Source organism: Harpegnathos saltator, unplaced genomic scaffold (assembly GCF_003227715.2).
Source record: "Harpegnathos saltator strain DR-91 unplaced genomic scaffold, Hsal_v8.6 scaffold403, whole genome shotgun sequence".
NCBI classification, from domain to species: domain Eukaryota; kingdom Metazoa; phylum Arthropoda; class Insecta; order Hymenoptera; family Formicidae; genus Harpegnathos; species Harpegnathos saltator.
The window spans coordinates 567,427-594,721 of NW_020230210.1; the positions used below are offsets into that span (position 1 = coordinate 567,427).

The 27,295-nt window shown below is 42.5% G+C and overlaps 2 protein-coding genes across 2 annotated transcripts; one reads left to right on the forward strand and one right to left on the reverse strand.

Moving 5' to 3' along the window:
- The first annotated feature begins 182 nt into the window (after positions 1-182).
- DNAlig3 (DNA ligase 3) lies at positions 183-27,236 on the forward strand. The gene is made up of 19 exons (XM_011140383.2): positions 183-323; positions 10,292-10,667; positions 11,211-11,510; positions 18,138-18,376; positions 18,678-18,757; positions 18,850-18,927; positions 19,030-19,210; positions 19,433-19,588; positions 19,709-19,840; positions 19,909-19,988; positions 20,140-20,227; positions 20,311-20,388; positions 20,707-20,830; positions 21,226-21,296; positions 21,381-21,527; positions 22,635-23,330; positions 23,418-23,512; positions 24,270-24,360; positions 26,894-27,236. The coding sequence occupies exons 2-19, from the start codon at positions 10,340-10,342 to the stop codon at positions 27,035-27,037; spliced, it is 3,108 nt and encodes a 1,035-aa protein (XP_011138685.1). The 5' UTR covers positions 183-323; positions 10,292-10,339; the 3' UTR covers positions 27,038-27,236.
- Positions 2,362-8,192, reverse strand: LOC105182724 (uncharacterized). Its single transcript, XM_011140372.3, has 4 exons — positions 8,089-8,192; positions 5,916-6,098; positions 5,548-5,818; positions 2,362-3,854 (listed from the first exon to the last, which is right to left on the reverse strand). The coding sequence occupies exons 2-4, from the start codon at positions 6,075-6,077 to the stop codon at positions 3,796-3,798; spliced, it is 492 nt and encodes a 163-aa protein (XP_011138674.1). The 5' UTR covers positions 6,078-6,098; positions 8,089-8,192; the 3' UTR covers positions 2,362-3,795.
- Positions 27,237-27,295: the final 59 nt, after the last annotated feature.

The following is a 27,295-nucleotide window of genomic DNA, read 5'->3' on the forward strand; positions in this document are numbered from 1 at the left end:
TAAAATCATATAGGATCTTTAAGCCCTAAACACAATGCCAGGCAACAGGAACAATAAGAATAAAAATAGACCAATCACAATCGACTATTACAAGAATAATCTATTGTGATCGGTCTATTTTTATTTTTATTGCCTGTTGCCTGACATTGTGTTTAGGGCTTTACTTTTACGATAGCAGTGCGACCACTACAAAATGGCAGTGAACGATTAGCGCGAGATATACCAAATTCGCCGTAACATATTATATCGTATTTATTGTTTTACCGAGTGTTTGAATTTAAGTTTGTACACTGTCGGCAAGGTGACATAAAAATCAGCGATTGGTAAGCGTTTTATACGGATCATCGGTTTCTACGATAAATACTATTATCGAATGAATTTTCGAAGGAAGCGACATGGAGCATGAAAATGTCAGTCCATTGGAGGTTATGTTATCGTAGTTAGGACATAATGTTGCTTTCAGGTTTGCTGGTTACGGAAGCTAGTGCTGTTTTATTTAGAGATCTGCTCCTTTTAGCTGTACCGCGTTGCATTTATTACACTCGGAACTAAATAGTTGTATATCGAGATGTTATATGAAGAAAGAAAATTGCGACTAGTGGAAAGTAGAAAAATGCAACAAAACAGTTTCGTAGTTTCTCGGTATAATTCCTAGCTGTAGTGCTCGTCTGTATATTTATATTCTTCTATAATACCTTATATAATTTCATATAATACTGCATAATTTTATATTATTCCGTTTAATTCTATATTATTTTGTATGTTACTATATTTTATGTCTATTGTATTATAATAGATTCTTATTTGATGTCTATTGTATTATAATAGATTCTTTATAAGTAATCTGCTAGTTGCAACATTTTTTCAAGGAGGAGATCAGTGAACGCGGAGTAACAATTGCGGAACCAAAAGTCTCTATCGATAAAGTAACTTTCTTCCGCCACTTTTTCCCGACAATTCCTATAGATGACGCGACAGTGCTCTTTCCTAATTTTTATACTCGCGTATGTTACAATACAGATATTACGTAGTTGTACTCGATATATATTACGGGAACGAATATTATTTATATAACATATACATACATTGCGTCGTATGATATAAAAAAATGAGTAAAATTCGTCAAATTTAACGTGAACAAGGTTCTCTCAGTGAAAAATCACAATAATTATTCGTGGTTACAATTAATTTAAAATATATTCATGAATATATTTCATAAAAATAATCAATTTTCGACGAAATTCGTTGTTCAAGGTTTTACTGAAATAAATCGTCAGGGACAAATAAATGAAGCTACGCGATGGTTTGATATATATTGTTTATTGTTAGCATCGTTACCACTTTTCGCGCGCAATACATGCGTGGATTCACACGGCAGGGTGAACGTCCGCTCGAGCTTCGAATCTTTTCTTTTTCTTTTTGTTTTTTTCTTTTTTCTCTTTTTTGGCGAACGAGTCGGAAGGTTTGAAAAATTCGGATCGACGCGACATTCGTCCGATTCTTTGCAGCAGAGGGAAAGGGAAGGAAGGAAGCGTGCGGTTTTGTGCGAATTAAAACGCGTGGCAGGGCGTGTACGCGATATACAAAATGACCTACAAAAGATATATGCAAAGCGCTAAATAAATATAAAGAACGACGCGTCAAGTTTCTCTCTGAGAAATGACATCACCCGGTACGACGATTCATAAATAACGAAGGAACGCGAGCGCTTTTCTGGATCCTTGCCCCAAATTCGCGTCGACTTCGTGACACCCGCGCGATTCGTTACGACCAATACGACGACTGATTTTCTCGTGTTGCGATAACAACGAAAGCAACGATGACTTTATTAAAATCCTCTCTCGCCAAAGTGATGGCCAATAATTGATAATTACATTATACAAGCACGCGCGACGCACGCACACTCGAGGAAGGATCCGGCGCGCGCGTTCCTTCGGCTTAACTAAATTAATGAATAATAATAATAATAACAATAATAATACCAATAATAATAATAATAATAATAATAAATATGCGTATACACATGCGAGATCGTAGGCCTACTTCGACAACTTCGATCGCGATCGATCGATTGTCGAAGCAGGATATGCCTACGTTATGCCTACGTTTTCTTCTTTCGTTCGCGGTCATGTATTTAGCAACACACGTTGCGATATATATCGCTTCTTATTATACGTTAGTTCGCGTAAACACAGCCGCGAGACTGCGTCTCCGTGCTAAATAAAATTTCTACGTCGCAAGCGCGCGCGCGTATGATGCGCGAGTGAGAAGCAAAAAGCCTCTTTCGTAATCTGTCTTCTTCGTTCGTCTCTCTTTACGCACTCTCGATGGTGTTTCTTCGCTGCCGCGCGGCTTAGTTAGTTAATTAAGCGATAGAACATGGGATCGTAAAGCGGTAAACTTCGACTCTGTTATATGGAGATGCATTCCGATATTCCTTGGATGCGCGGCAATTTCTTTTTTCCTCTCCTTTTTTTTGGAAGGATTTTTCTCGCGGTCACGCGCTACGAATCGCATTGATGCGTATCTAATCCGTTTGCCGAGCGATTAATATTGTTGACACGCAAACACATTTGACCGTTCGTCCGTGTTTATCTATTTGGAACAACGAAGTATGAAATATTTATCGCATTCGGAAACGTGACGTATCGGCATTTTTCCCGCGGTGCGTCACTGCGTATGCGACGTACACACGTAATTTCGCGCTATCGCGTGCATCGCACCGCGTTCGCGCCTTCGTGTTCGATTTTTCCTTTATACTGCAAATTTTCCACATGTCTCGTGTACGTTCCGTCGTTTGTTCCGCTTTTTCTCTCTCGACAGTTCTCGACTTCGAATTTATCAACGGGAATTTTTTTCTGTTTAGGACCGTACCGATAATCCGGAAAAGTTCGATCGCAATTTGCGCGTTCTCGAAAATTTTAAATGTTAATGCATATCACGTTGGTGATCTCGCTGGTTATCCGTTTCGCCCGATATGATTCGTCTAATATATTTGTTATCGCTGAAAACCCATTGTCGGACAGCCATAGCTCGCGCACCTTCTCCCTCGTCCGAACCAGTCGGACAGTGGCGTCTGCACGGCAGCCGAGGACGGTTCTGACATTTTGGCGAATTTTTTCAATTTTTTTCTTGTTTACACACACACGCACGCACACACACACATACACATGTACACGGAGCTGGCTCGTCGTTTCGCTCGCGTCCGATGATACCCGTTAAACGCTAACGGAAGAGGCTGATGAGGATCGACACTTGTTAATAGGAGCGCTCGAAAAAGCGATCGTCGCATATTTTTTTCCGTACTTTTCGACTCGAAATACCACGCCGCAAATTTTACGACATAGATTCACCGTATGGCGCATTCGCTTGTAATACTGGTAACAATTACTGTCCCGAAGGGGTAGCAAGGAGGAGCGATAATTTCCACGCTTGAGGACACATTTTTCTTTTTTGTTTTCTTTTTTAGCGCAAATTGCGTGTACTTTTCTCTCTTTCTTTTTTCATTCCTTCTTTTTGATTTTTTCTTCTCCCTTTCTCTCATTCTCTTTCCTTCCTCACGTTTCATCGATTTTCTCGTCAAGAAATTCGAACCGCGAATATTCGAGGCTTTAAAGTCCCAGCGGAGCTCGTCCTTGCTATCTTCCTCGCTTCAATTTTCAATTCACCGTTGCAAGCTATGTTTTATTATTGTGTTTTATCTTTACTGTGTTTCTTAAAGCACAATGAGACCTCTTCGGCCCGGTCCTCGTCATGCCGGCCCGCCTTTTCCAACTGTCGCGACTCGCCTCGTTTCTAGTGTGATTGCCTCTTACGTCCCATATTGCAGATCTTGAAGTGGCACAGCGACATGTCTGGAAAAATACGAATCGCGATTCGTTATTCGCGCGTTCGTTCCGCAGACACGTCGCGATGTGTGCGCGTAAAAGAAATTTTTCGGCAGCAGGGTGTCGTAAATGCTCGCGAGCAGTCGTTGGACTGTGACTTTTTGAGCAAAAAACATTGTGTTGTGTGTCATGTCGTATCACGTGTCACACGTCTGACACGCCGACATGCAGGCTATCCTCTACGCTCGATATTTTTATTTTAATGTCGGCTTCTCCGAACGATTCGCCGTCGATTTTCTCTTATCACGAAAACATTAAAGGGGGCCGCAATAAAAATGATAACAATGTTGATAGCTACGACAAGTGTAAAGGTCAGGAAATGAAACGTGTGAAAAACGAACGACTTAACGAGAAGTTCAAAAAGACGAAGAAACTAATTTATAATTTGTCGTGACTTTCCATTCCTTTCGTATCGTATTTTGTCATTAAAAGCCGATGTATCTCGCGAAAGTAAAGTTCATCTGACTTCGATTAAGAAATTTCACTTTACGATTTATATTATATCAATTTCGCAATTTAATTAAATTTATATCGTACCAACTTCGTGATTTAATTATATTTGTATATCGTATCAATTTCGAATTTAATTCTTTCTGTGATAATCGCAAAAGAACTCCGAGAGCATTGCTGCTGGACGATTTTCGCCATGGCGAGATCGACTCGACATTTTCGGACTCTAATCGTACGAGGAATTAATCGAGAGACGTGCGACGCGTGATGCGTCACGCGGCAATTGTTTCAATAAATCGTTTGATCCTCTTTGATCGAACGCAACTCCCTTTATATATATATATATATATATATATATATATATATTAATACGCGTATACTGTGCACAATCGGCCATATTAATGTTGTCGGTTGCCCTCGCGATCGCACAGAGAAAGAGATTTCATGACACCGATTCTTCCCGTGGCTTTGCAAAGTAAAGCAATTGAAGCATAATTAATGTTACCAATTTAACATGAACATACAAAGAGAGAACGTCCGAGACTCTCCTATTTTTCGCGCTTTCTTTGTAATGCGCAAACGAACTTCATTGTAGCTTCTGTTCAACGCTCTGTTATCTGCTTCCTTTCTGTCTTCTGCTTCCTTTTCTTATCTTAGTGCGCAGAAACAAGAAGATATGTTCGTTGTATCACCGATACAAATTTGTTCATTGAGAAAGCGAGAGCACCGTCCGAATGCATCCGATTGCATATGACAGTCGCAGGTACACGAGATCAGTATTGAAGGAGGAAGTTTTTGACAAAATAGTTCACGAGTTATCTGTAAGTCGAGAAAGCTGTCCGTTGTCTCGGACTTCTTTTAGAATTCGAATTAGATCATTGATTTTTCTAATTAGTTTCTCATTTCTCGCTCTAGTTGTAAGATATTCAAGTAGAACTATCGAGGAGGGTCTTGAAAGAAGTTTCTCGATTAGATGATTAAACATCTTTCGTCTATTTTTACATTTACGAGTACTGTACACCTCTGAGGGAGATTTATCTCATTTTTTCTCTCACGGAGAGCGTTATCAGCTCCGTGAGATCCAATTAACGACGAATTAACGAGCGTCCTCTGGAGAACTTAAACGATAACAGCGCGTACGCGGACGAATCGGCGTAACGGCGATTTTCTCTTCCTTGAGGAAGACACAAGTATTAGAAGGTATACTTACAAGTGACGCCGCTGTTTGGCTTCCGTTTGCCCGACGTCGGCTGCTGCTGACCGCGGTGGACCATCGCCGCGGGCACCGGCAGCGCTTCCGGCTCCGGTTCCGGCTCTGGTTCCGCTTCCTCCACAGGGTAGTCCGTCTGACCGCGTTGTTGTTCCATCGCTTTCGCCTGCAGCATCGCCTCGATATTTATCTGCTCGTCGGTGATCTCGTGCTCCTGCTCGACTACTCGATGCTTCTGCTCCGTCACTTGCTTCAGACGGTTCAGCAGCATCTACGAGGACGAGTCGAGTGAGTCGAATGGGGACGAATAGGGAGGCTGCTGCTCTTCCATGAGCGCGAGCACAGGACGAGATGAGATGTATACTCACGAGACTTTCTGGATCTCCCGCAACGAGATCCCCATACGTGAAGTCCGGTGCCAAGGGTAACGGTTGAGCGACTGCGGAGAACTTGTACCTGGTGGCGCAGGACAGCCAGACCAGTGCCAGCAGACGCAAGCTCGTTCCAATGGCGTTCACCCTCTCCGTCATTCCCGTCGTACCTCGTGCACTCTGCGAAGCAAAAACGTCCTGCGCCTTTAAAACGCATTGAACATACACAGGTGACGACACGCGTGCGCGAGTATCAAGAAATCTTTCGCTGCGCTTTCTTTTGCTGAATCAACGCCGATCGATCGATTTCCGCGAAAGAAACGAGGCTTTAGCTGCCTGGAAATTAATCGTGTCAAAAGAAAAAAAAAAACGTCACTCTCACGAATGAACCACCCTGAGAAAAAAGATTTGTTGAATTAATGTAACGATTTTAGATTCTCGACGGAATTCTGTCTGCAACAGGGTTTCTAGTTCTTAGGATCGAACAAGTCGGAAAGGTACAAAGACGAAGGGCGTGCGCGCGAGTCGCGTGTATTAATTCTCGCTACAAGTAATGACATTGATAGAGAGAAGAGGGAGAGAGAGAGAGAGAGAGAGAGAGAGAGAGAGAAAGAGGTAGGAGAAACATTGTCGTAGAGATAATATTATGCATTGTGACCTTTCGTACGTGGTTTCTCGCCGTGGTACGAGATAAGAGTATGCGCGTCATCCTCGCATTTACTCTGGAAACAGGACCTTCGGGTGCGAGCGGCGTTCGGATTCGGCTTTGTGTGATCGAGATGAAGACCAGACGAGACGAAAGCAGACAAATCGGGACAAACGGGCGAGTTTGCACGGTCTGAGCATTCGCCGCGCGTCAAGGGGTCATCGCGGATTATCCTTTCAGCGATGATAGACTCGTATCGGACTCGCGGCGGACGGTGTTCGTCACGTGATAACCGACAGAATCGTAATGAGACGAGCGGTGAATTATCGAAAACAAAATTGTCAGATGCGCAAGTGTCACGCATGTAACATGTACTTATAACAATAATGATAACAACAGCAAAAACGGAGTTGTGAACGGCGCGTATCTGCGGATAAGTGACGCGGCGCAATTGAGGATTTCGATTCCGTGCGAGGAGTAAAGAGAGTCCGTGTTTTGTTACATTGCGGGTCAAAATACCGGGGACAGCAACAACAGCGGCGATAATAATAATACAAGAATAATCATATGTAACAATGACATAACTATAAATGTAGTGACATTATAAAACAAATATTATAAAATAAGTGACAACTTTAAATGACAATATGTATAATAATAATGATAAAATAAATAGTTATATGATGAAGAAGAGTACGACTGAACGGAGCCTGTTGCGATCTCGTTGCATTGGCGAGCGAGACAGGTCGCGTTTAACGATAATTTATAGATTCTAAATCGATTTCGCCACAATTTTCAATGACCAGAGATAACGGCGATGATGACGATGCACACCACAAGAGCGCATGGCGCAAACAAAACGATTAGAAAGCAATTCGCGGATTCGTTGCGCGTAGAGGCTCGCAGAGGACTTGAAGCGTTGTCCGATTAATATTAGAAATGCTCTACAAAAGTGATACGCCGCGAGAACGTGTGATATCGCGAGCGTGATATCTAGCTCTGGTATTATTATGTCATCTGAATACAATTAGAAAAGTCAGCTGAGGATTCGTATAATGTTTAACCGGCAATTAATCGGCAAATCTCTTTTTGAAAGCAAGAAGAAAATTTAATGTATAATAATTTAATAATATTGTAATACTGTAATATTCCATGAGAATTAGCGAGAATTTCGCCCGGCACCTTTAGGAAAGAAGAATAATTGCTCTGCGATTAAAATTCCTTGTATTCTAATTTCTATCGCTTTTAACGAATCAAAGACGTCCGATGTCACATACAGTCGAGAGAGGGAGAGAGCTTATTTTCAGTTCATCCTAAGTCCACATTCTTTGACGATGCAAATCAGATGTTAAAAGTGTCACGAAGAGAACCCACCCCATCTCAAATCTCATATTAAGAAACAAGATTAATTACGCATGATATGCGTCACTTTAGGGAACATTTTTGCCACTTAATTGACTCAAACATGTGGATTCAGTGTGATGTCCGGAGGAAATAGGCTCTTCAACGCGCGATGTAACTTACTCTGGTGGAACTACGCGTTATCGTGCACCGTGAACGTGCGTACCGACTACCGTCTGCGTTGTCGACGAGTCGACACGTGGTGAAAGAGTGAGCAGAGAAGGGCTGCTGCACCCTCTATTATACCCGACGCGGAATCCGCCTCCACCCGCCGCGCCTCTATCCATCGCGCACTATCAAGGCACACCTCTCTTCATCTACCACCTGTAGGCGCGAGGCGATGCGGAAGAAGGTTGGCCGCGAGTCACCTTCTCCCTTGTGCCATTTCCGAAAACTAAGTGTTTCGCACGTTTCGGAACGTTTCATTTAACGAATGTTTAATTAACACGATCTCCCAGCACGATTCTCCGCTAAATTTCTCGATTTAACATTGAATCGGCGGGACTGAATGATAAAGATCGCTAAATAAATATTTTAATGATAAATATCTTTAATAATTAAAAATTTTCAAATAAATATATTAATGATAAATATTTTTTCGTAAAATGAACGTCGATCGCAACAAATGCGTATCAATTCGTAAATGTTCACCGTCGATTCAGGTTTTCATATTTGATAGCCGGCGGATTATCTCCAAGCATGCGAAAGCAATGCTTTACTCCAAACTTCCAAGTTTTCCGACGGTTTCCTTCTTTTCTTGCTCTGATCTCGTTCGAAACAGGTGCTTCGCCCTTCTACGATCTGTCGTAACGTTACTGTGGCTCATACGTGCACATCGTGGGAGATTATTATGCCGATGAGCGAATGTTTAAAATTAGATTAGCATGTTCGGTCCTACGTCGCAGGCTGGTGGTGGTGTAAGACCGTGATAAGGAGCCCACGCTTCTTATCGCCGCGCATATAGCGGGGAGGGCGATCGGTTAACGGCAGAGGGGACGGTTATCGAGATTCGGTGAAGATTTTTTACGACATGCAATAAAGCTCCTCTTTCGCTGCGGGATCATTCGATCCGCGAGTGAGGCGCAATTCTGAAATTATCTTGTCTTGTGCTTCACGATGTACTGATCGCTCATCACGACGTAGCGGCGCTACGTCGAGTCGTTCTTTATTATACGAGACGAGAGTCTCAATTTTTCATTTCGCTTAAAGCATTCGAAACGCACACTGAGAAAAATATCCGAAATATCCGATTGTTAATTTCGTTATCCGATCAAATATCCGGTGTATTTAATCGGATATTTGATCGGATAACAAAATTAACAATCGGATATTTCTGATATTTTTCTCCGTACAGAAATTCTCAAGAATCTCCAAGGCCTCGAAGATCTCGAATGTTGATAATCTTGAATGTTTTCAAAAAAGGTCTCTAAGAGGTCAATCACTGTCGTAATATAATCCATATGAGCGTATTTGTGTTTTCTTTATATCTGCATATATAGTTCACTATGATCCGTTATCAATAGCCACGCAAAATCCTCGGAACTGTCCGAAGATTCCTGGAGAATCCTTCAAGCATGCTCCTCTTTCGAAAGATATCGATTCCGTTTGTCGTACGATTTAAATGCTTGGGAAATCTTCAAGACAGAGACTCGAGCGTTCATTAGCAGTGTAAGCGACGCAATGAGCTCCCACTCAATCACCCCGCCATGCTGTCGGGAGATGTGTTTCCATGATATTCTGGGATCGATTCATTCGAGATTAACGAGAGCTTAATCTTATCGATACGTATAATCTCATAGTGCTTCGCCACGCTCACAGTTCTGCGCGGTTCTGCGACGCGAAAATTCAAATCAGACGATGAGACAAAGTTGCATTCTTGCGACGTAAATCTTCCACGAATTGTCCCACCGTCGTGTGTATGTATGTGTGTATGTGTGTGTGTGCATCGATTTAAAATAATTCACCTAATATTCTCCGTACACGCACATTTACTTACGTTATTCTTGTGTGCATGTATGCGTGAGTATTACAACGGCTTACGCAACTGCGACAGCCAACGCGCTTCACTTTGCGGCAGCTGGCTTGCGCAGAGATGCGAGCGAGAGACTGAGAGAGAGAGAGAGAGAGCTCGATTGTAAGTGAAACTAATGCAAAGCTTAATTACCGTACTCGAGGATATCGCGGGTTCGCGTCGGCGGATCTTTGGTTACGCGTCTTCAAATAGCGCAAGCATCTAAAAGAGCGGGCGGGCAAGGGAAGGGTGACAAAAGCGGAAGGAGATAAAATCCGATATAATGTGTAACGCACACATCGCGATTGATCAAAGGTGCATACAAAGGTGTCGGTCGGAGCCGATCGCAGCGGCAGGTGAAGGATGTCGAGCGATGTTGAAGAGGCGGAAGGGGAACAGGACAAATCCTTCGTGGTGGAGCGCGCCAAGAGCGGACGCGCCAAGTGCAAGAAGTGTAAATGCACGATCGAAAAGGACGAGTTGCGGATCGGGAAGCTCGTGGTGAGCTTCTTCGACGGCAAGCTGATGCCGGCATGGCACCACGTGACCTGCATCATCGAGGTGTTCGCCAAGCAGCGGGCCACGACCAAGCGAATCGAGGATCCTGAGAAGGACGTGAAGGGCTGGGAGCGATTGTCCGACGAGGACAAGCAGCTCGTCCTGGACAAACTGGAGGAGCTCGAGAGATCCTGTAATTATTTGCATGCACACGAGTGCCATGCTGAGCTTCGATTACCGATTGATAATCGGCGCGAAACTTCGTGCCACCCTCGCGCGATTTCCTCGCAATGATCGGGCTGAGAATCAATTAACTCTCTCGCCTCGATGGTGATAATCGTCGAGCTCTTTGTCGCGGATGTTATCTCGAGAACAGTTACGCGATCTACAGTTGGGCGGTAATCGTAGGCGAGAGGTCGCTCAAAGGTTTTCCGGCTTTCCCCTTCCTGCGAAACTTGCTCGACTTCTAATAAGTTTTCTCCCTCGCGCGAGTTTTACAACGGTAACTTTCGAAGAGCCCGATTTAGAAGGGACCGTCATGCTCGGAAAACTGGAAAAGTTCATCGATATCGCTGAAAGTTTACAGTATCACGTTATTCTACATTTCGCTCCGACGGAGTGATTTTCAACATAATGATGCGAGCGTGAAACGTCTTGTCACGTGTGACGATACTTTTAATTATCTATGTTGCATCCGCAGTCTTAAACATGTTGATCTTCTTTTTCTCCTCTCCAGCTCCGGCCAAGGATGCAAAGAAAACTGCAACACTGCGGAAAGCTGCGGGCGAATCCTCGCGGGCGGTAGCGAACAAAAATTCGAATCAGAAGGCTAAAAAGACCGCGACTATCGAAAAAGAGAAAAACGAGACTAAAGGGAAGGATGAATGCAAAGACGAGAGAGCAAAGGGCAAGGTACCGTCGAAGGATGACTCGTTCCGCGAATTCCGACGCGTGTGCAGCAATGTCGCCGACGTCGACGCTTATACCGACAAGACTGCGATCATCAGGAAGATGTTCACGCGGAGAACGCAGGGTGGTAAGTACCCTTGTAATGTTAATAACGGAATTAACAGTATGCAGACAAAGCAACTCGCATGCATTCACGTATATGCTGAAGAACGTTCGAATGGGGTAGTAATGAGCTGCTGAATCAAACGGAATCTTGGGAAGATCGTAGGCGCAAGCCGTTTACGTTATTTACGGTGCGCCTATTATTCAAACGCGTGTCGCAAATATTATAGTCGTGTTATTTGTACGGCGATTAATTCGAATGCGCTCGATTTGCGCATGCGATGCTATTTTGCTTCTGCGAGAAGGGATGAAATAGACAAAGTGAATATACACGAGTCGTGAATGCGAATAAATTTTCTTCTCTACGAGATTCACGCTCGGTTGGTTTAGTGGAAAATTCCGAGAAGAAGATAACTCTCTTTCTCTCCGATTGTGCCGTCTGAATTTTACATTTTCTATTTATTTCCGCGCGAGTGTATCGCTCTCTCTCTCTCTCTCTCTCTCTCTCTCTCTCTCTCTCTCTCTCTCTCTCTCTCTTTGATAGCGCGAATCGCGATATGCGGTGCCAGTTTGCGTTTTAGAGTTCGGACGAAAATGCAAGCAATATTGTCACATTGAAAAGAGCGCACGTCGTACTCGCCGCAAGCGTTGTATTGACGAGGTACAATCAATCAATTCGTCTGCACATTCGGTACATTTGGTAACGGTCGTGATAACTTCCGACGTGGAGGTTAACACCGATGTCAACAATGTTTTGCTAACCTTGATAAGCGAAAAGAAAACTTTGACAATTGCCAAATATCTCTATCTACTCCTTCATCATATCCTTATTCCTTTTTTTCTTCGTATGTTTCGTTTGAGAATTTCGTTTCAATGACGTTATTACAAAATCGCACGACGATCGAGCTCGACCACCCTCGATAGCGATAGAATAATTATGAGGGAAGATCGCGCTGCGTCTTATCATTGTTATTTTTTCTTCGCACAAAAGCGAGAGCGAAAGAATAATACATCCGCGTTGGAGCAGCAGGGGACATTTGGTAAGTGCTGTATTAATCAGAATTCTCGCGAGACGTCGGTGATTTTTGCGGACAGTTAGAAACGACGAGACGACAAGGGTCGGATCGGTCTGTCGGGTGAACAGACGCGAGAATGTTGCGCGATATCGAAATTTTTATTAACGATTCCACGTGTCAAATCCGCGATGGAAGATATCCATTATGAAAGGAACCTCTTGATACACGAAAAAATTCGCGAAATTTTACAGGATGATTACAGGAGGTAGATGCAATTTATTTCATCTTGAAAACACCTCTATGAATAATCAGATTCTTCAATCAGGAAAATATAACAAATGATATATCAAATGAAATATCAGATAACGAATAATGTATAAATAATAAGAAATAATGCGTTAAATTGGTAAAATTCATAAAATTAAGCAGAATTAAGGGACAAATATGAAGTTATTCTTGATATTTTTTCTCTTTTTTTATTATATGTTTAATTTTCTCAATATTTATGAGATGTACAACTTTTTTTGAATAACTTTTCCAAGACGGTAATCGTTTTGGAGTCCGCATACACTTCGACGACCTATGGTAAAATTATTTACAAGTCCAGCCGGAAACATGAATTAACTTGGCACTGATAACGGTAACGTTATGTATTTTTAGACAATCGTTGAAACTTCTGTCGAAATCGGTTTATATACGATAGCGATATTCTGCAATTATAACGTAGTCTCATCATCGAGTATCAAATTCTCTTATGATTTATGACGAGGGACTTTCCGACCGTTTCGGTGATTATCCAGATTGGTAAACGCAGATAAATAACGCTTGAAGAAAGGGGATCAGAACGAGTATCTTTCCGAACGATCGTACGGTACATATTTGTACCAGCTTATAAACGCCAGCGGTGATAGGCTGGTGCACGCAGATAGGGGGATTTAATACAAATAATTAGTCAGGGAAATAAATAAAATGTTAATGTCCCAAATGACTCATTATTTCGCGATACGACGGGAATTCACAAGAATCAGAAGGAAAAATTTTAATTCGTTTAATCTGTCCACAAATAATCATAATAATATTAAACATAACAATAAAATATCATATTAGAGTGGCTTCAACTTTTTTTCCTATAATATATGCTTGAATTTTTGTTGAGTTGGCGGTAATAACGAAATATCAGATAACAAATAATATGTAAATAATAATAAAAAATAATGCATCAAATAGATGATAAGCTAAAATCGACAAATATACACGACGATGTTATTCCAAATATCCATGAGAAAGCGTTAAACAAAAGCAAAGAAAAGTGCACGCAAATGCGCTTTGCGTCAGTTGTAAAAAGTAAAATGAAATAAAAAAAATGTACGACGGACATGTCAAACGGAGACAGTATGCAGGTGTCGAAGCGGGAAGACAAGGCAATCTTCAAGGCCAGGGATCACGCGCGAGAAAAAAGAAAAGAAAACGGGGAGAAGGGAAGAGGCAGGATAATATCGCTAACTTCCACGAGACAGAGGAATAAACCAGAATGAATCACGCATCGCCTCGTACGCGTTCGTCGTCGTCGCGTGCAATGCAAAGAAACAAAACGAGGGCGAAGAGGAGGAGAGACCAGTGCAGAGAAGTTGCGCGGGTCCGCGACTATTATATTAACCAATCCCATCAATGGGGATATCGAATGTGCTCGCTTCTCGTCTGCGTAAACACCACACAAGATCCACTTCTCTGACACCCCTTTGGTGGCCGCCGGTCGTTCCCTTTCGCATTGTTTTATTTCTCATTCCATTGCGATCTTTCGTGCCGTTATCGCTCTTCCTCGCGAGAATTCGCGTTCTTTTCGCGCAACTCTCTCTCTCTCTCTCTCTCTTTCGCGTGCGTACGCGTTTTCTCCGGGGGTGAAGGGGCGAGACCCGGGGGCGGCGGTTAGTAAATATGATACCGGAATCGGATACAAGGAAACCATTAATCACTCGAGCACGCGCGAATGGGATCCACACCGCGAGCGAGTGGTCGCCGCCGCCGCCGCCGCCACTTAATGGAAGATTTTTACGGGGTTATCTGGCCGGGCAACGAAAGAGAGAAAGAGAGACGAACAGATAGATAGACAGACAGACAGAGAAAGAGTGAGAGAGAGAGAGAGAGAGAGAGAGGGAGAAAGAGAGGAAAAGAACCGTTACAAAGCACCGTGAAATCCGCGGAAGCTCGTCCTGGAAGATCCGCGAGGGAAGCACGACCCTCGGTGCGAACGAATCGTAGACCCTGCAGAAACGTTGTCGTTGTGTGTCGGTGTGCCGACCTCCAGCAACGTCTACTAGCACGATCTAGTGTTCTCTCGGATTAGCCTTTCTAATCTAATCGATTTAATTATAAATCTCGCGCTGTGGAGTTTCGGGATTTGAAATCGATCGTCAGCATTTGTACTCTGTCGGAGTCGGCTAGATTGACCTTCACGAAAACTGTCTATACTCACTGTTGTTGTCGCAAGGGTTGAGATGATCCTCTCTCTCTTTCTCTCTCTCTTTCTCCCTACTCTGTACTCTATCTCGTTCTCTTTCCCTTTCGAGATCAAGCGTATCAGAGAGAATACGCTTTTCGTTTCCGATCCTTGGATTTCGAATCACTCCAATTGTCGATCGTTTGCGGGCTGGTGTTGTACAACACGCAGGCGGGTCGGTGAAATAGAAGCGCGAAGAAAAGATCGATCCGTCCTTATATACACATTCGATTCGCCGGAGATTAGTGATACTTAAGTAATCACCGAAGCAAAGAGAGAGAGAGAGAGAGAGAGACAGCCTCGTATTCCCGCGCGATATTTTTTTCTTTCTCTCTTTCTCGCCTTTCTCGACTCTTCCTCTCTGTTTCCCTCTTCCTTCGTTTGCTTGATTTTTGCTTTTTGTACACTTCGCGATCACTTGGGTTTTGCAACTATCGATTCTCGGCGACGAGGCCGCGTGTCTTATAAACTCGCACGTCCCCACCCCTAATCGCGCTTCTGCTCCTTCGGCGAACGTTCACGGCGAGCCCCTTCTCATCGTGAACGTTAGCCAGCTTGGCTCCAGACTATCTCCGCCTCTTTTCCTCTCGTTTCGTCTTTATCTCTCCACCTCCGTTCTCCTTCGTCCGCGGCTCTTGCCTCTCTCGCGGCCGGTCCAGCTAAAGCGTTATCATTCTCTATTTCCCTCTCTCCTCACGCGATCTCGCGGCCGCTCGTCGCCGCGGAGCTGAATGATCACGTTTTTTGCAGCTCAACCAATTACGATAGCGTTCGTGATATTACGATGTCGCGATATCGCGGCGATATTACGACGCGACGCGTTGCTCTACACTAGGGCAAGACGGACGCACTTGTTCGCATATCGTTCCCATGTGATTTACATCGACGACTTTTTTTATTTTTCTCCCGCTTGCTATATTATCTTTTTTCTCCCTGTCTCGAACGATGACACCGTCGATGAACGGCGAACGATGAACGGCGTTTCGGTGATGTATATGTCGCGCAGTCATCTCTCTTTCTCTCTCTCTCTCTCTCTCTCTCTCTCTCTCTTTCGTTTCGATATCTCTGTTCCGACGATAAAACTCGCCGCTTAAAACGACGTCCGACAGCGAGCTAACATTACCAATTTTATGGCCGATGAGCGACGCGCAAATAGTAAACTCGAGGAATTTATGCAAGCAGTTCGCACAATTATCGCATCGACAGTTATCGATGAAAGTGCAACTGGAGCACGTGGTACGCCAACGCGATCATTCAACTTCTTTCTCGGACATGACCGCTCGCGGAACTTTCGCCGACCGACAAATGGTACTGCGATTCTCGGATGACCTCATTCTTAATTTTGGGTTGTCGGCGTGGATGACGAAACGCCCACGACTTAACTCGAAACCGCCGGACCGGCTACGTCAATCGCAATTAATTAGATAATTGAAGTAGGAGAAGAAGCGAAGAGAGAATACGCACTTTTAACGCCTGCATCAGGAAGCGGAATTCAATTTCTGTCTGCAAAATGATATCTCTTTGATCACAAGTCCCGGTGAAATATTACTTAAGGGAAAAGCACTGTGTTGAACAGGAGGGGAGAAGAGTGACCCAAGGGTTAATTTGTCCGATCGAGTGTGAGAATTATCTCGCGTTTGACGAACGAACTTGCGTGACGTCGCGACCTGACGGAATTGTCGCGATACAAAAATCATCGAGAAGAGAGGGAGAGAGAAAGATAGGGCGGTTGAGTATCATGTGGAAACGATACGCGATATTCGTGTGTCCGAGCCGATGATTGCTATAATGATGACGGTGTCGGGTCGCGGGACCATGCGGCGCCTGTACGCTCGTGTAATCGTCGCTTTTTGCGACGCGCCTTGGCTCCGACGATATTTTTTTCGCGAAGGATCAAAGAGAAAAGTCGGCCGGGCGAAGGAGGTGAACGCAATCGCACGACGCGCGAAGAAACGGGGCTGCCGACTCGGATTCCCGGTTCTCTATTCTTGGGCACCATTATTTACGAATCACACGCGGTCGTGCCGTTTCGATCGAGCATAGAAGAGATAGAAAGAGAGAGAGAGAGAGAGAGAGAAAGAGAGAGAATCATCTCTTGTGTGCGCGTGAATCTTGCGTGCCATGATCCGCGTGTTAAAAATCATTTGCGTGTGTTCGCAACGGTACACGCGAGCAAACGCACTTTCAAAGACCCCGAAGAGAGAAAAAGAGAAAGATCCGCTTGTGTCGCGCGACGACCGCTCGAATCAACATCGATTGTCGGTGATAATGGATCTCGGATCGTGAGCATGTGTGCGGCTTAAAAGCCGCATACTTTGTGTTCAAATCTCGCAGACGGCTGCTCTATTTTCGCCGATGATGATGATGTTGAGGATCTCGAACGCAATTCATGCGAAATTCTTCGCGCATCGTCGTGTGCTTTTTCACGAGGAATTTATCTCAATTATGAACTAACGATTAATTATTGGTCGTTCGTTCGTTGTCGATGTAATTATCAAAATGCAGGCAAACCGGTTGTTGCCAGGCTGAGAAAAATCGGTCCGGCTTTAATCCAACAATAGCGTGCAATGGTTGCACGCTATATTACATAATTCTTATCGTTTTTATATTTTTTTTCCTGATGTCATGATTAAACCACTGTTAAAAGAGCGAGAGGGAAAGGGACTATATTGACAGATTTATCGGATGTTTAATAAATAAGTGCACGTTCGTAAACTGTATGTGTCCATCTAGATGTGGGATTCATGCGAGAGTTTGGGCGTGCGTCGTACGTTTTGTTGAATTGCCGAATATACTTATAGACATGCTGAAACGTCGTCCGTGTAAACTCAATCGCGAAACGTCGATTTCAGGTCGGACGATGAAAGGTTTCCTCTCGTAACCGATTTTCTGGCGCGTACAAACTTCATTTCAATTTCTTGATTGCTGGCATAAGTTTTGATACCGTCGATGGACGATGAATAAATAAATAAATATATCTCGAATTTTATCTCGACGAATGCACTATAAGTTAAGTTTAAATTAAAATTAAAATTTTTAACTGCACTTAATAAAAACTTTAAGTACGGTGCGACTTCATTTTTGAACCACTTTGAAGAACAGACAATTATTTTTTTTCTCTACTTGGTCTCTTCCCCAGACGGTTTTAGAGGCGACGTCGTACTCTGGTGTAAACTGTTGCTACCCGGCGCTGTAAAGAGAATTTACAATCTGCAGAGCAAGCAGCTCATAAAGCTGTTTGCGCGATTGTTGCTTCAGGATGAGGACTCGATGTTAGAGCATCTGGAGCAGGGCGACGTAGCTGAGACGATCAGTGTGTTCTTTGAGAACAGCGTCGCCGTGTCGCCTTGTGCCAAGAGTGTGTTGACGATCCAAGACGTAAGTCTCTGCGAAACTCGGTTAATCGCAAAGCGATCGAGAAAATAAACGAACCAGTCAATAGAAAAATGAGACATAAAATGAAATAAACGACAAAACAATTCGTTATATTACAAAACTATACAGAACATTAATTAATCTAACGAAGGAAGGATGCTAGAAATCCAAACTATAAATCTGACAAAGTTTACGTGCTTCTTTCTTTTCAAAATAATAAAGCAAAAAAAGAATAAAGACTGTCAACGAGAGAGGAGACCTGCTTCCGCTCTCCATGTTGGTTAATGAAATATTTTACGATTAGGTTGACCTTTTTTTGGAAAGACTGTCGCACCTAACCAAAGAAGAGGAACAAATCCAACATTTCCGAACTGTCATTGATAAGTAAGTCGATCGCGTTTAATTTGTCGCCACTTACTTCATCTCATCTGCATTTTCAATGTTTTACACGTTTCGATTTATCGTCATTATTCTAGATGCACCGCAAACGACCTCAAGATGATCGTGCGTCTGGTTAAGCACGATCTGCGTATCAATGCCGGTCCGAAACACATGTGAGTGTTTAACACCTGTACCTTTAACCCTAGTTTACCTCTACCAGCCGAATCAATGGTAATAATAATATATCGCTCGTACGTTATATTGCTTACGTTTAGTCTGGAAGGAATCCACGAGGACGCGTACAAGGCCTTTCAAATGTCACGTGATTTGGAAACGGTGGTACGGCGTTTTTGGCCTGATTTAAAGGATCAGGATAAATCATCTATCTCGGGCTCGCCCTCTTCAAGTTGCGATAAAGTAGCCCTTTCGCTAATGACGCCCGTCTTGCCTATGCTGGTACATCGTTATTGTTTTCATTTTCAGTATATTTATTATTTGGATATTATTTGGATAAGGAAGATTTATATTGCATTCAAAAGTTGAAGGCAAAAACAAAAGAAAAGTTGAGACACAAGATAGATAATAACAGATAATGTCTCATTAAGAAGTGACAAGTGCGAATCACTTAATCGATAATAATCCCACTTGTCGTTATCGTCCAATTAATGCAATTATTAGGCGGAAGCGTGCACATCCGTGGAAATGGCGATGCGAAAGTGCCCGAACGGGATGTTATCTGAGGTCAAATATGACGGCGAGCGCGTGCAGGTGCACAAGAGCGGCAACGAGTTTCGTTACTTTAGCAGATCTCTTAAGCCAGTCATGCCACATAAGGTAGATGATCAACATCAACGACAAAATCAAGAGAACGAAGCCAATATCACGATTCAATTTCTTTCGAACTCCGGCTTCTGAAAGTTGCTTTTCAGGTATTGGAATAATTAATTTTTTTAGGTAAATCTCTTCAAGGATTATATAGCGCGAGCATTTCCCGACGGTGACGATTTGATCCTCGATTCTGAGATCCTCATGGTTGATAATGAAACGGGCCAACCGTTGCCTTTCGGTACTTTAGGAATACACAAGGTAAAAAAAGAACGAGTCAGTTATATAAAAGTGATGATGATTAAATATCTCATTGAGCTTGTTTGCAGAAAGCCAAGTTCAAGAATGCTAACGTATGCCTGTTTGTATTCGATTGTTTGTATTACAACGGCGAAATACTAATGAATAAGTAAATATTGTATTTCAAAAATATTTTATGATGTGACTCTTTTTTGTTTTAATTATATATATATATATATATATATATATATGTATATTTAAATATGTGATAATTTTACATCCCAGATACAATTGATTTTTCCTCTCTTGTCCTTTTTCAGAACTATGTCGGAGCGTAGAAGAATCTTGAGAGACAGGATAACCGAGATACCGAACAGAATAATGCTGTCGGAAGTTCATGAAGTGCATGTAAAGAAAAAAGAAAAGATTTAATAATTTACATTTACGATACAAGTATCTTATTGCGGGTCACGATTCGTCTTTTGTTTCAGGATCCGCAGGATTTGACAAAAATGATTGTCAAAGTGTTGAAACAGGGTCTCGAGGGATTGGTTTTGAAAGATATCAATGTACGTATTGATCATTGAATATGCTCGAATATCATATAGACGATTATGAATAATAGAACTTCATGCTTAATGATAATTTAACGTTCACGAATAATAATTCATGGCGTTAATAAATAATCGCCGAGAATTATGTGAATGATCATTCGTTTTATTATTTTCAATCACATCGGAGATTATTTGTAATTTCCGGTAATCACGGATTTATCCAAATTCTTATGCCGCACTTTTTCTCGTGAATCTCTTTTCTTGCGAAACGTGCCGTCGTCTCATCCTTTTGAATCCTAAAGCGATATATATATTGAAAACGCGCTTCCACAGAGCAAATACGAGCCTGGAAAGCGACACTGGCTGAAGGTAAAAAAGGACTATTTGTGCGGCGGCGCGATGGCCGATAGCGCAGATCTCGTCGTACTTGGAGCATGGTACGGCACAGGCAACAAAGGTCCGTACCATCCGCGACATTTTATCAAATTGACGCAAGAGGTTTATCGTGCCTGTCAAATAAACTCGTCGAAAGCGAAAAACCGTGCGATAGTTCTTATCAATTGAGATAAGACTTCTTCGTTCTTTCGACGTATCTTCTTAATTTAAAAAGAAATGCTTACGGTTTCTTAGACAGTTTCTTTTTCTTATCAAGATTCGTCCACCTTATTGCCTCTTACTTTTTATTCTTTTTCTCAAAAGTGTTTTCCATACTGTTGTGAAATATTTTATTATGACAGTATTTTTCTCTTGTTTTTTTTAACTCAAAATATCGCTTTGCGCGCCAATTTCATAATTTCTGGGGTCTTCCTGTTATTTTGAAAGTATTTTTTTTTCGAATCCTAATTTTCACAGGTGGTATGATGTCGATCTTCTTAATGGGCTGCTACGACGAGAAGAGTGATAAGTGGTTGACTGTTACGAAAGTAAATATACATAATAGTTACGCTAAATTGACTTTCGGCTATTCGCGGGATAGAAATTACATCACGTCTCGTCATTCGCGGTAGGTCCACACCGGACATGACGATGCTACGTTGGCTGCGCTCCAGAACGAGCTCGACATGGTGAAAATAGGCAAGGACACGGAAAAACTGCCGGACTGGTTACTGGCGAAGAAACCCATGGTACCAGATTTTGTGGCGAAAGATCCCAAGGTAACTAATCTACTAATTAACCGAATTAACTTATTGGCGCCCAACGTTCCACTTTTGAGATGAAAATCTCATTACGGATAAAACTATTTTAATAGGAGTAATCTTGTTCAGAAATCCTCTCAGTATCTGAATTGAATTTTTCAATTTCCGTACATTGCAATATCAACTGTCTAACGATCTCGGTATTCGTACAAACCAATTTCAGGAGACAATTAGCGATTTAAATATTTTGCTTTATATTTACGATTTTCCATCACTTAAATCTCCCTATGATTACACAGGCCGACAAAATTTTACGAAACTCCAGACCCTGAGACCAGATTATACTTTCTCGAAGGTTTTCGGTCCGCTGAATCCGAATCCGGCAGCGGAATTGCTCCATCACATCAGGTTTTCGAGATATTCTAATCTGAAAGTGCAAAAAACAGATTTTCGAATTCGCCTTTTTTTGATCAATTATTTTTTGAGGTTAGGGACAAACCATGACCTGATGGTCATGGGGTTGAACCGACAACGAATTCGGATTCAGCTTCCCAAAAAACATATAATTACACAACTTTCACCTGCCGGATTAACTTCTTTTTGTTTTTGTAAGGTAGTAACGAAAACGCCAAACTAAAAAATTTCAAGAGACGATATCTCCAAGAAGAAATAAGATATATGAAAAATTCAAAATGCATTTTGAAGGCGAAGAGTAGTACTTTCAGATACTGTAACGAGTTTTGTAGAGAAAAATTAATTCACACAATTGTAATATAACCCCGAATATAGCGAAAAACTGTGTTTTTTGCACTTTCAGATTAGAATATCTCGAAAATCTGATGTGATGGAGCAATTCCGCTGCCGGATTCAGATTCAGCGGACCGAAAACCTTCGGGAAAGTATAGTCTTGTCTCAGGGTTTTAAAAATGTCGGCCTGTGTTATTTTTCTCCCTCTTTCTCTCTCTCTCTCTTCCCCTTTCTATATATATTTTTATACAAACACCATTTTGTGTTTTTTCTCTTTCTATTTTTCTTAACTCGCGTTTATTCGCATTAATCGCACTATTAAACACGAATATATGCGGCTACAGATGCCGTTAACTGTTTGATATTTGGGCCAAGTAGAAACAGCCGGTGTGGGAGATAACGGGGGCCGAGTTCACGAATCAAGGGGTGCACACCGCCGATGGCATCAGCATCCGATTTCCGCGAGTGACGCGTATCCGTCACGACAAGAATTGGTCCACGGCTACGACACTGAATGAGTTGCGCGAGCTCTTTCGAAAAAAGCCCGAATCGGTAGACTTTAGTCTTCTACTAGGATCATTGGACGTCAAGGATATCCTCACTAAAAAATCGTTCGGCTCGCCGGAAACGTCGCCTAGTCCCGAAAAAATGAAAAAGATAACGAGCTGGTTCGATGACGAACCGTCCACGAGTTCCGCGGCACTTAAATGCAAAATCAAAGAGGAGCCGCTGGACGTTTCCAAGGAATTCTCCAAGGGACAAAAAAGGGATAAGCACGATGACAGCTCCGACAGCATCGCGGGCGTCCGATCAGAGAGAAAAAGATTAAAAGTGGAGCGTGACATTAAAAAAGAAATAGAGGATCCTTCGTTAACAGTAGTCAAGACGAAGGAGAGAAAGAAGAAGAAAAATAAAAAGGAGGACGAGGAGAAGGAATCGGATTTAGTGGCGAGGCAGGCGAAGAAACAGAAGCCAGAGGAGGATCATTACGTTAATCAGCTGACTGGGGGAATGGACGCGGAAGAATCCTCCTCAGGAGAGACAAGTGTTTTTGATTCGGACGCCGAGAACGACGTAAGTAATGACGTATTATCGTTATAGGGTATCTCGGTTTGCTTGGAGCGACACTGGATACACCTCTACCGCGAGATTTCTTTTCAGGGATCCAACGCTGTTGTTCTAGAGGATGTTCGAGCGATTCTCGCACCCGGTTTCAACGATAACGCCAAGAAAGGCGTGCGGAAGCTGCTCAGAACGTATCCTCTTTTTTTCCGTCATTTTATAAGATGATAATTCACGCTCGGCTGTACTCGAATTACGCACGCAAATCGCGTTATCTTCGTGCGCTCGACATTTTATAAAAGCTCAATAATTTTACGAAGGTCGCGCGTTCGCGCGATAACTTCGTAAATGTTTATCGTCCCCATTTCTCCTCCCTCTCTCTCTCTCTCTCCCCTTTCCTCTTATTCTGTTAATCTCTCTATCGCCCTCTCAATTCTCCGATCGATTTATCGAAGTTCGTAGGGCAACATCATCTCCAGCGTTATGCTAATAAAGTGGCACAGAGTCGTAAAACGATGCGCGTCATAATCTTTGAGAATTCACAGTGAGAACGCCGCATAAGCGGCATCTCGAGCGTTTCAACGTTCATGCAATGTAATTAACGATCGACCGAGATACGCAGCACGCGGCGACTAAGCTACACACAGTATAGAAATCAGATCTCGTTTTTGCGGTCTGGTTGTACAACGGCCAGACGCGGAGCGTCTGACTCGCAGAGCATCTTCATCCCGCAAGGGATTGTCCACTACGTTAAAGGGTATCTGACTAAAACATTCCTCTGTTACCGTGTTTCCGCGAGACAAGGATGTTCATTTTTCTCGTTCTTGTGAAACGTTTTGCGAAACCTCCAACATATCTTCCACGGCCTCGACCCTTTGGCCCTCCAAGTGGACTTAAAGCCGAGCACACATAATGTCTAAACTGATACTTTCCTTAACAAGTCGGCATTAGACTCGGCGCTACGTTAGTGACGCACAAGAATAGATTCAACTCGACTCACGTCATCCACGCCCGCACGGAAATTCCGTCGACATACCTCGAGGTGAGTTTCTGAGTCATTCTCTAATAAAATGCACGTATGTCCCATCGCGAAACATGACTGTCGGAATGCAAAGGAAAAAACCACATATATCTTTCCCTTTCAAAATACATAATTTCCTCTCTTTTAAATTCTTTTCTAGCTTCATTTTGAAAAGTTCATCGTAAAACATTTACTGCGACTATCACATCGAGAATCAGGTTTTCTATTTGACTTCAAGCCGGAACCTTCTTTCATGTATTTATATTTCTCGCAGCCGCGTTTCAAAGGACTAATGGGCCTGATCGCTTAAATATTTGCAAAAGATCTTGGAAAAATTGGACGAGAGCAACGTTTAACACGTGTTCGCGGCGGAAGGATAGAGAAGGCAAGAGCAGAGGGCTGTAACTGGATTAACCGCGGTTAATACTACGGCCATTACTGTCTCCGCCCCAACGTTTAGCACTTTCCGTATCCTGGAAATTGCCAAGCCCAATTAATCGTCAGTGCCAATTACCGGCCGTCGTTTGCACGTCGTAATTTTCTCTCTTCTCTCGGCAAATATGGAAATATATGACGTATGGGATCTACTTAACGTCGCGATTTTGCGAGCTCCGTTTCCGCCGTTTGCGCCGAGCTCGAACGCGTCGATAATTCAGGTCGATTTCGTTCCGATTTCAGTACTTATCGTCCATATGTGTGTTTCAATAATAATCCAATAAAGCTCGTTCTTCTTTTTGTTGGTAGTAGAGAAAAATATATCCCGCAGAGATCAAAGTAACGAAAGTAAAATAGTTACACACACACACACACACACACACACGTGTGCATAAAATATTTTAAAATATATATCACACGAGTTGTATCAGTATAATTATCCGGGACAGAAGTAAAATGAAATGAAATCGATGAAATATAACGGTTCAATTCTCGTTGATTAAGAGATGACATCTCTGTGGAAATGCGGAGGTGAGAAAGGATGCTTCACTAGTAGTATTATAGTATATTGTTGCGCGAATTATATAAAAATAAGATCATATAAGATCTACAAGAACGAACGAACGAACAAACTTTTCAACCGTTACATGTTATTGGGTGTGTGAATATGACTCCGCCCTTTCCCAACAGATGTTGCTTTTAGTATTGTAAACGTGTACTAATAACTGGCAATATTTGTATTCGATAGTACTTCATGTCAACTTTCAAACGCACTACGTGAAATTTGGTTTAAGTGTAAGCAACAAGTGTTTAACCCTACTTGAAAATGTCGGTTTTCGTTCCAAACAAACATCATTTGCGGGAAGTATTATTACACTATTTTATTGCAAAGAAAAGTGCAGTGGAAACTTATCGTTTGCTTATGGAGATTTACGGTGATCATGCTCCATCTAATACAACTTGTAAGGAATGGTTTCGACGATTTCAAAGTAATGATTTTGGAACTGAGGACAGAGAACATGGGAAACCACCAAAAAAATTTGAAGATGCTGAATTGGAAGCATTATTGACAGAGGATTGTTGCCAAACTCAATCCGAATTGGCTGTAGCATTGAATGCTGAACGATCAACTGTTGCAAAACGTTTAAAAGCAATGGGAATAATTCAAAAAGTTGGTAACTGGGTTCCATATGATTTGAAAGAAAGAGACATCGAACGCCGAAAAACAATTTGTGAAATGCTGCTTCAAAGACAGCAAAGAAAAGGATTTTTGCATCGAATAGTCACGGGAGATGAAAAATGAATATATTATGAGAATCCTAAACGCCAAAAAGTTTGGATAAAGTCAGGTGAACCCGGCCCATCACAGCCAAAGAGAAATATTCACTGTGCCAAGGTTATGCTCTGTATTTGGTGGGATCAGAGAGGTGTTGTATATTATGAGTTGCTCGAACCCTCTGAAACTATTAAAGGAGAAGTTTACCGACGACAACTAATGCGTTTGAAGCGAGCCATGGAAGAAAAACGGCCAGAATGGGTGAATAGGCACAACAAATTAATTCTTCAGCATGATAATGCCAAACCGCATACCGCAGAAGTCGTGAAAAGATATTTAGATGGACAGGACTGGGAAGTGCTACTCCACCCGCCATATTCGCCAAACATAGCTCTTTCAGATTACTACTTATTCCGGACGATGCAGTCAGATCTTATGGGAGAACGGTTCAATTCATACGAAAGTATCCAAATTTGGCTTGATAATTGGATCAGCTCAAAAGACCAGGACTTCTTCAGGCAAGGAATACATAAATTACCTGAAAGATGGGCGAAGGTTGTAGCTGCAGATGGAGCATACTTTCAATAAACTTTTCTTTAATTTTCTAAACAAACAAATGTGTTTTATTTTAACAAAAAAGGGCGGAGTCATATTCACACACCCAATACATATTTTTCCAAAAAAGGCATCAAAATATTACACAACGAAAGCAAATGGTTTCTTTTCTCGTATGGTTGTCACACCGACAATGAAAGAAGATATTTCTCAAATTTGTCTGATGAATGTCGCTAATATCCGCTGAAACAGTATAGTTATAAGACCTCATTTTTTTTTATTTACAAGGATTTCACGGACTTCCCGAAGACCGTCAAACACGTGAACGTGTCCTGGTTGGAGGCTGCCGCGCGATCGGGCAAGCAAGACGAAAGCTCGTACGCGGTGCAGCTGGTGGGAGATTATTGCGAATGCCCCTGCACACATCGATAACCTAGCAGGAATAATTTATACATACCCATGTGACACGTTGCAAAGCGACATTGATTTTTTCCTTGTAATTAAAATTTAATAAAAGGGTCTCGTTATGAGATGCTTTTTTTCTCGTGATATTTATGTTGAAGGTACACGTTCCCAAGTGCACAATGGCATTGACCCATTAGACCGACCTATTAGTCCCTACCCTAGTTAGCCCCGTAGCGTTGCAGAGCGAGTGCAATTTTTCTGCGCCGTCGAAGTGGTTGAGATGAA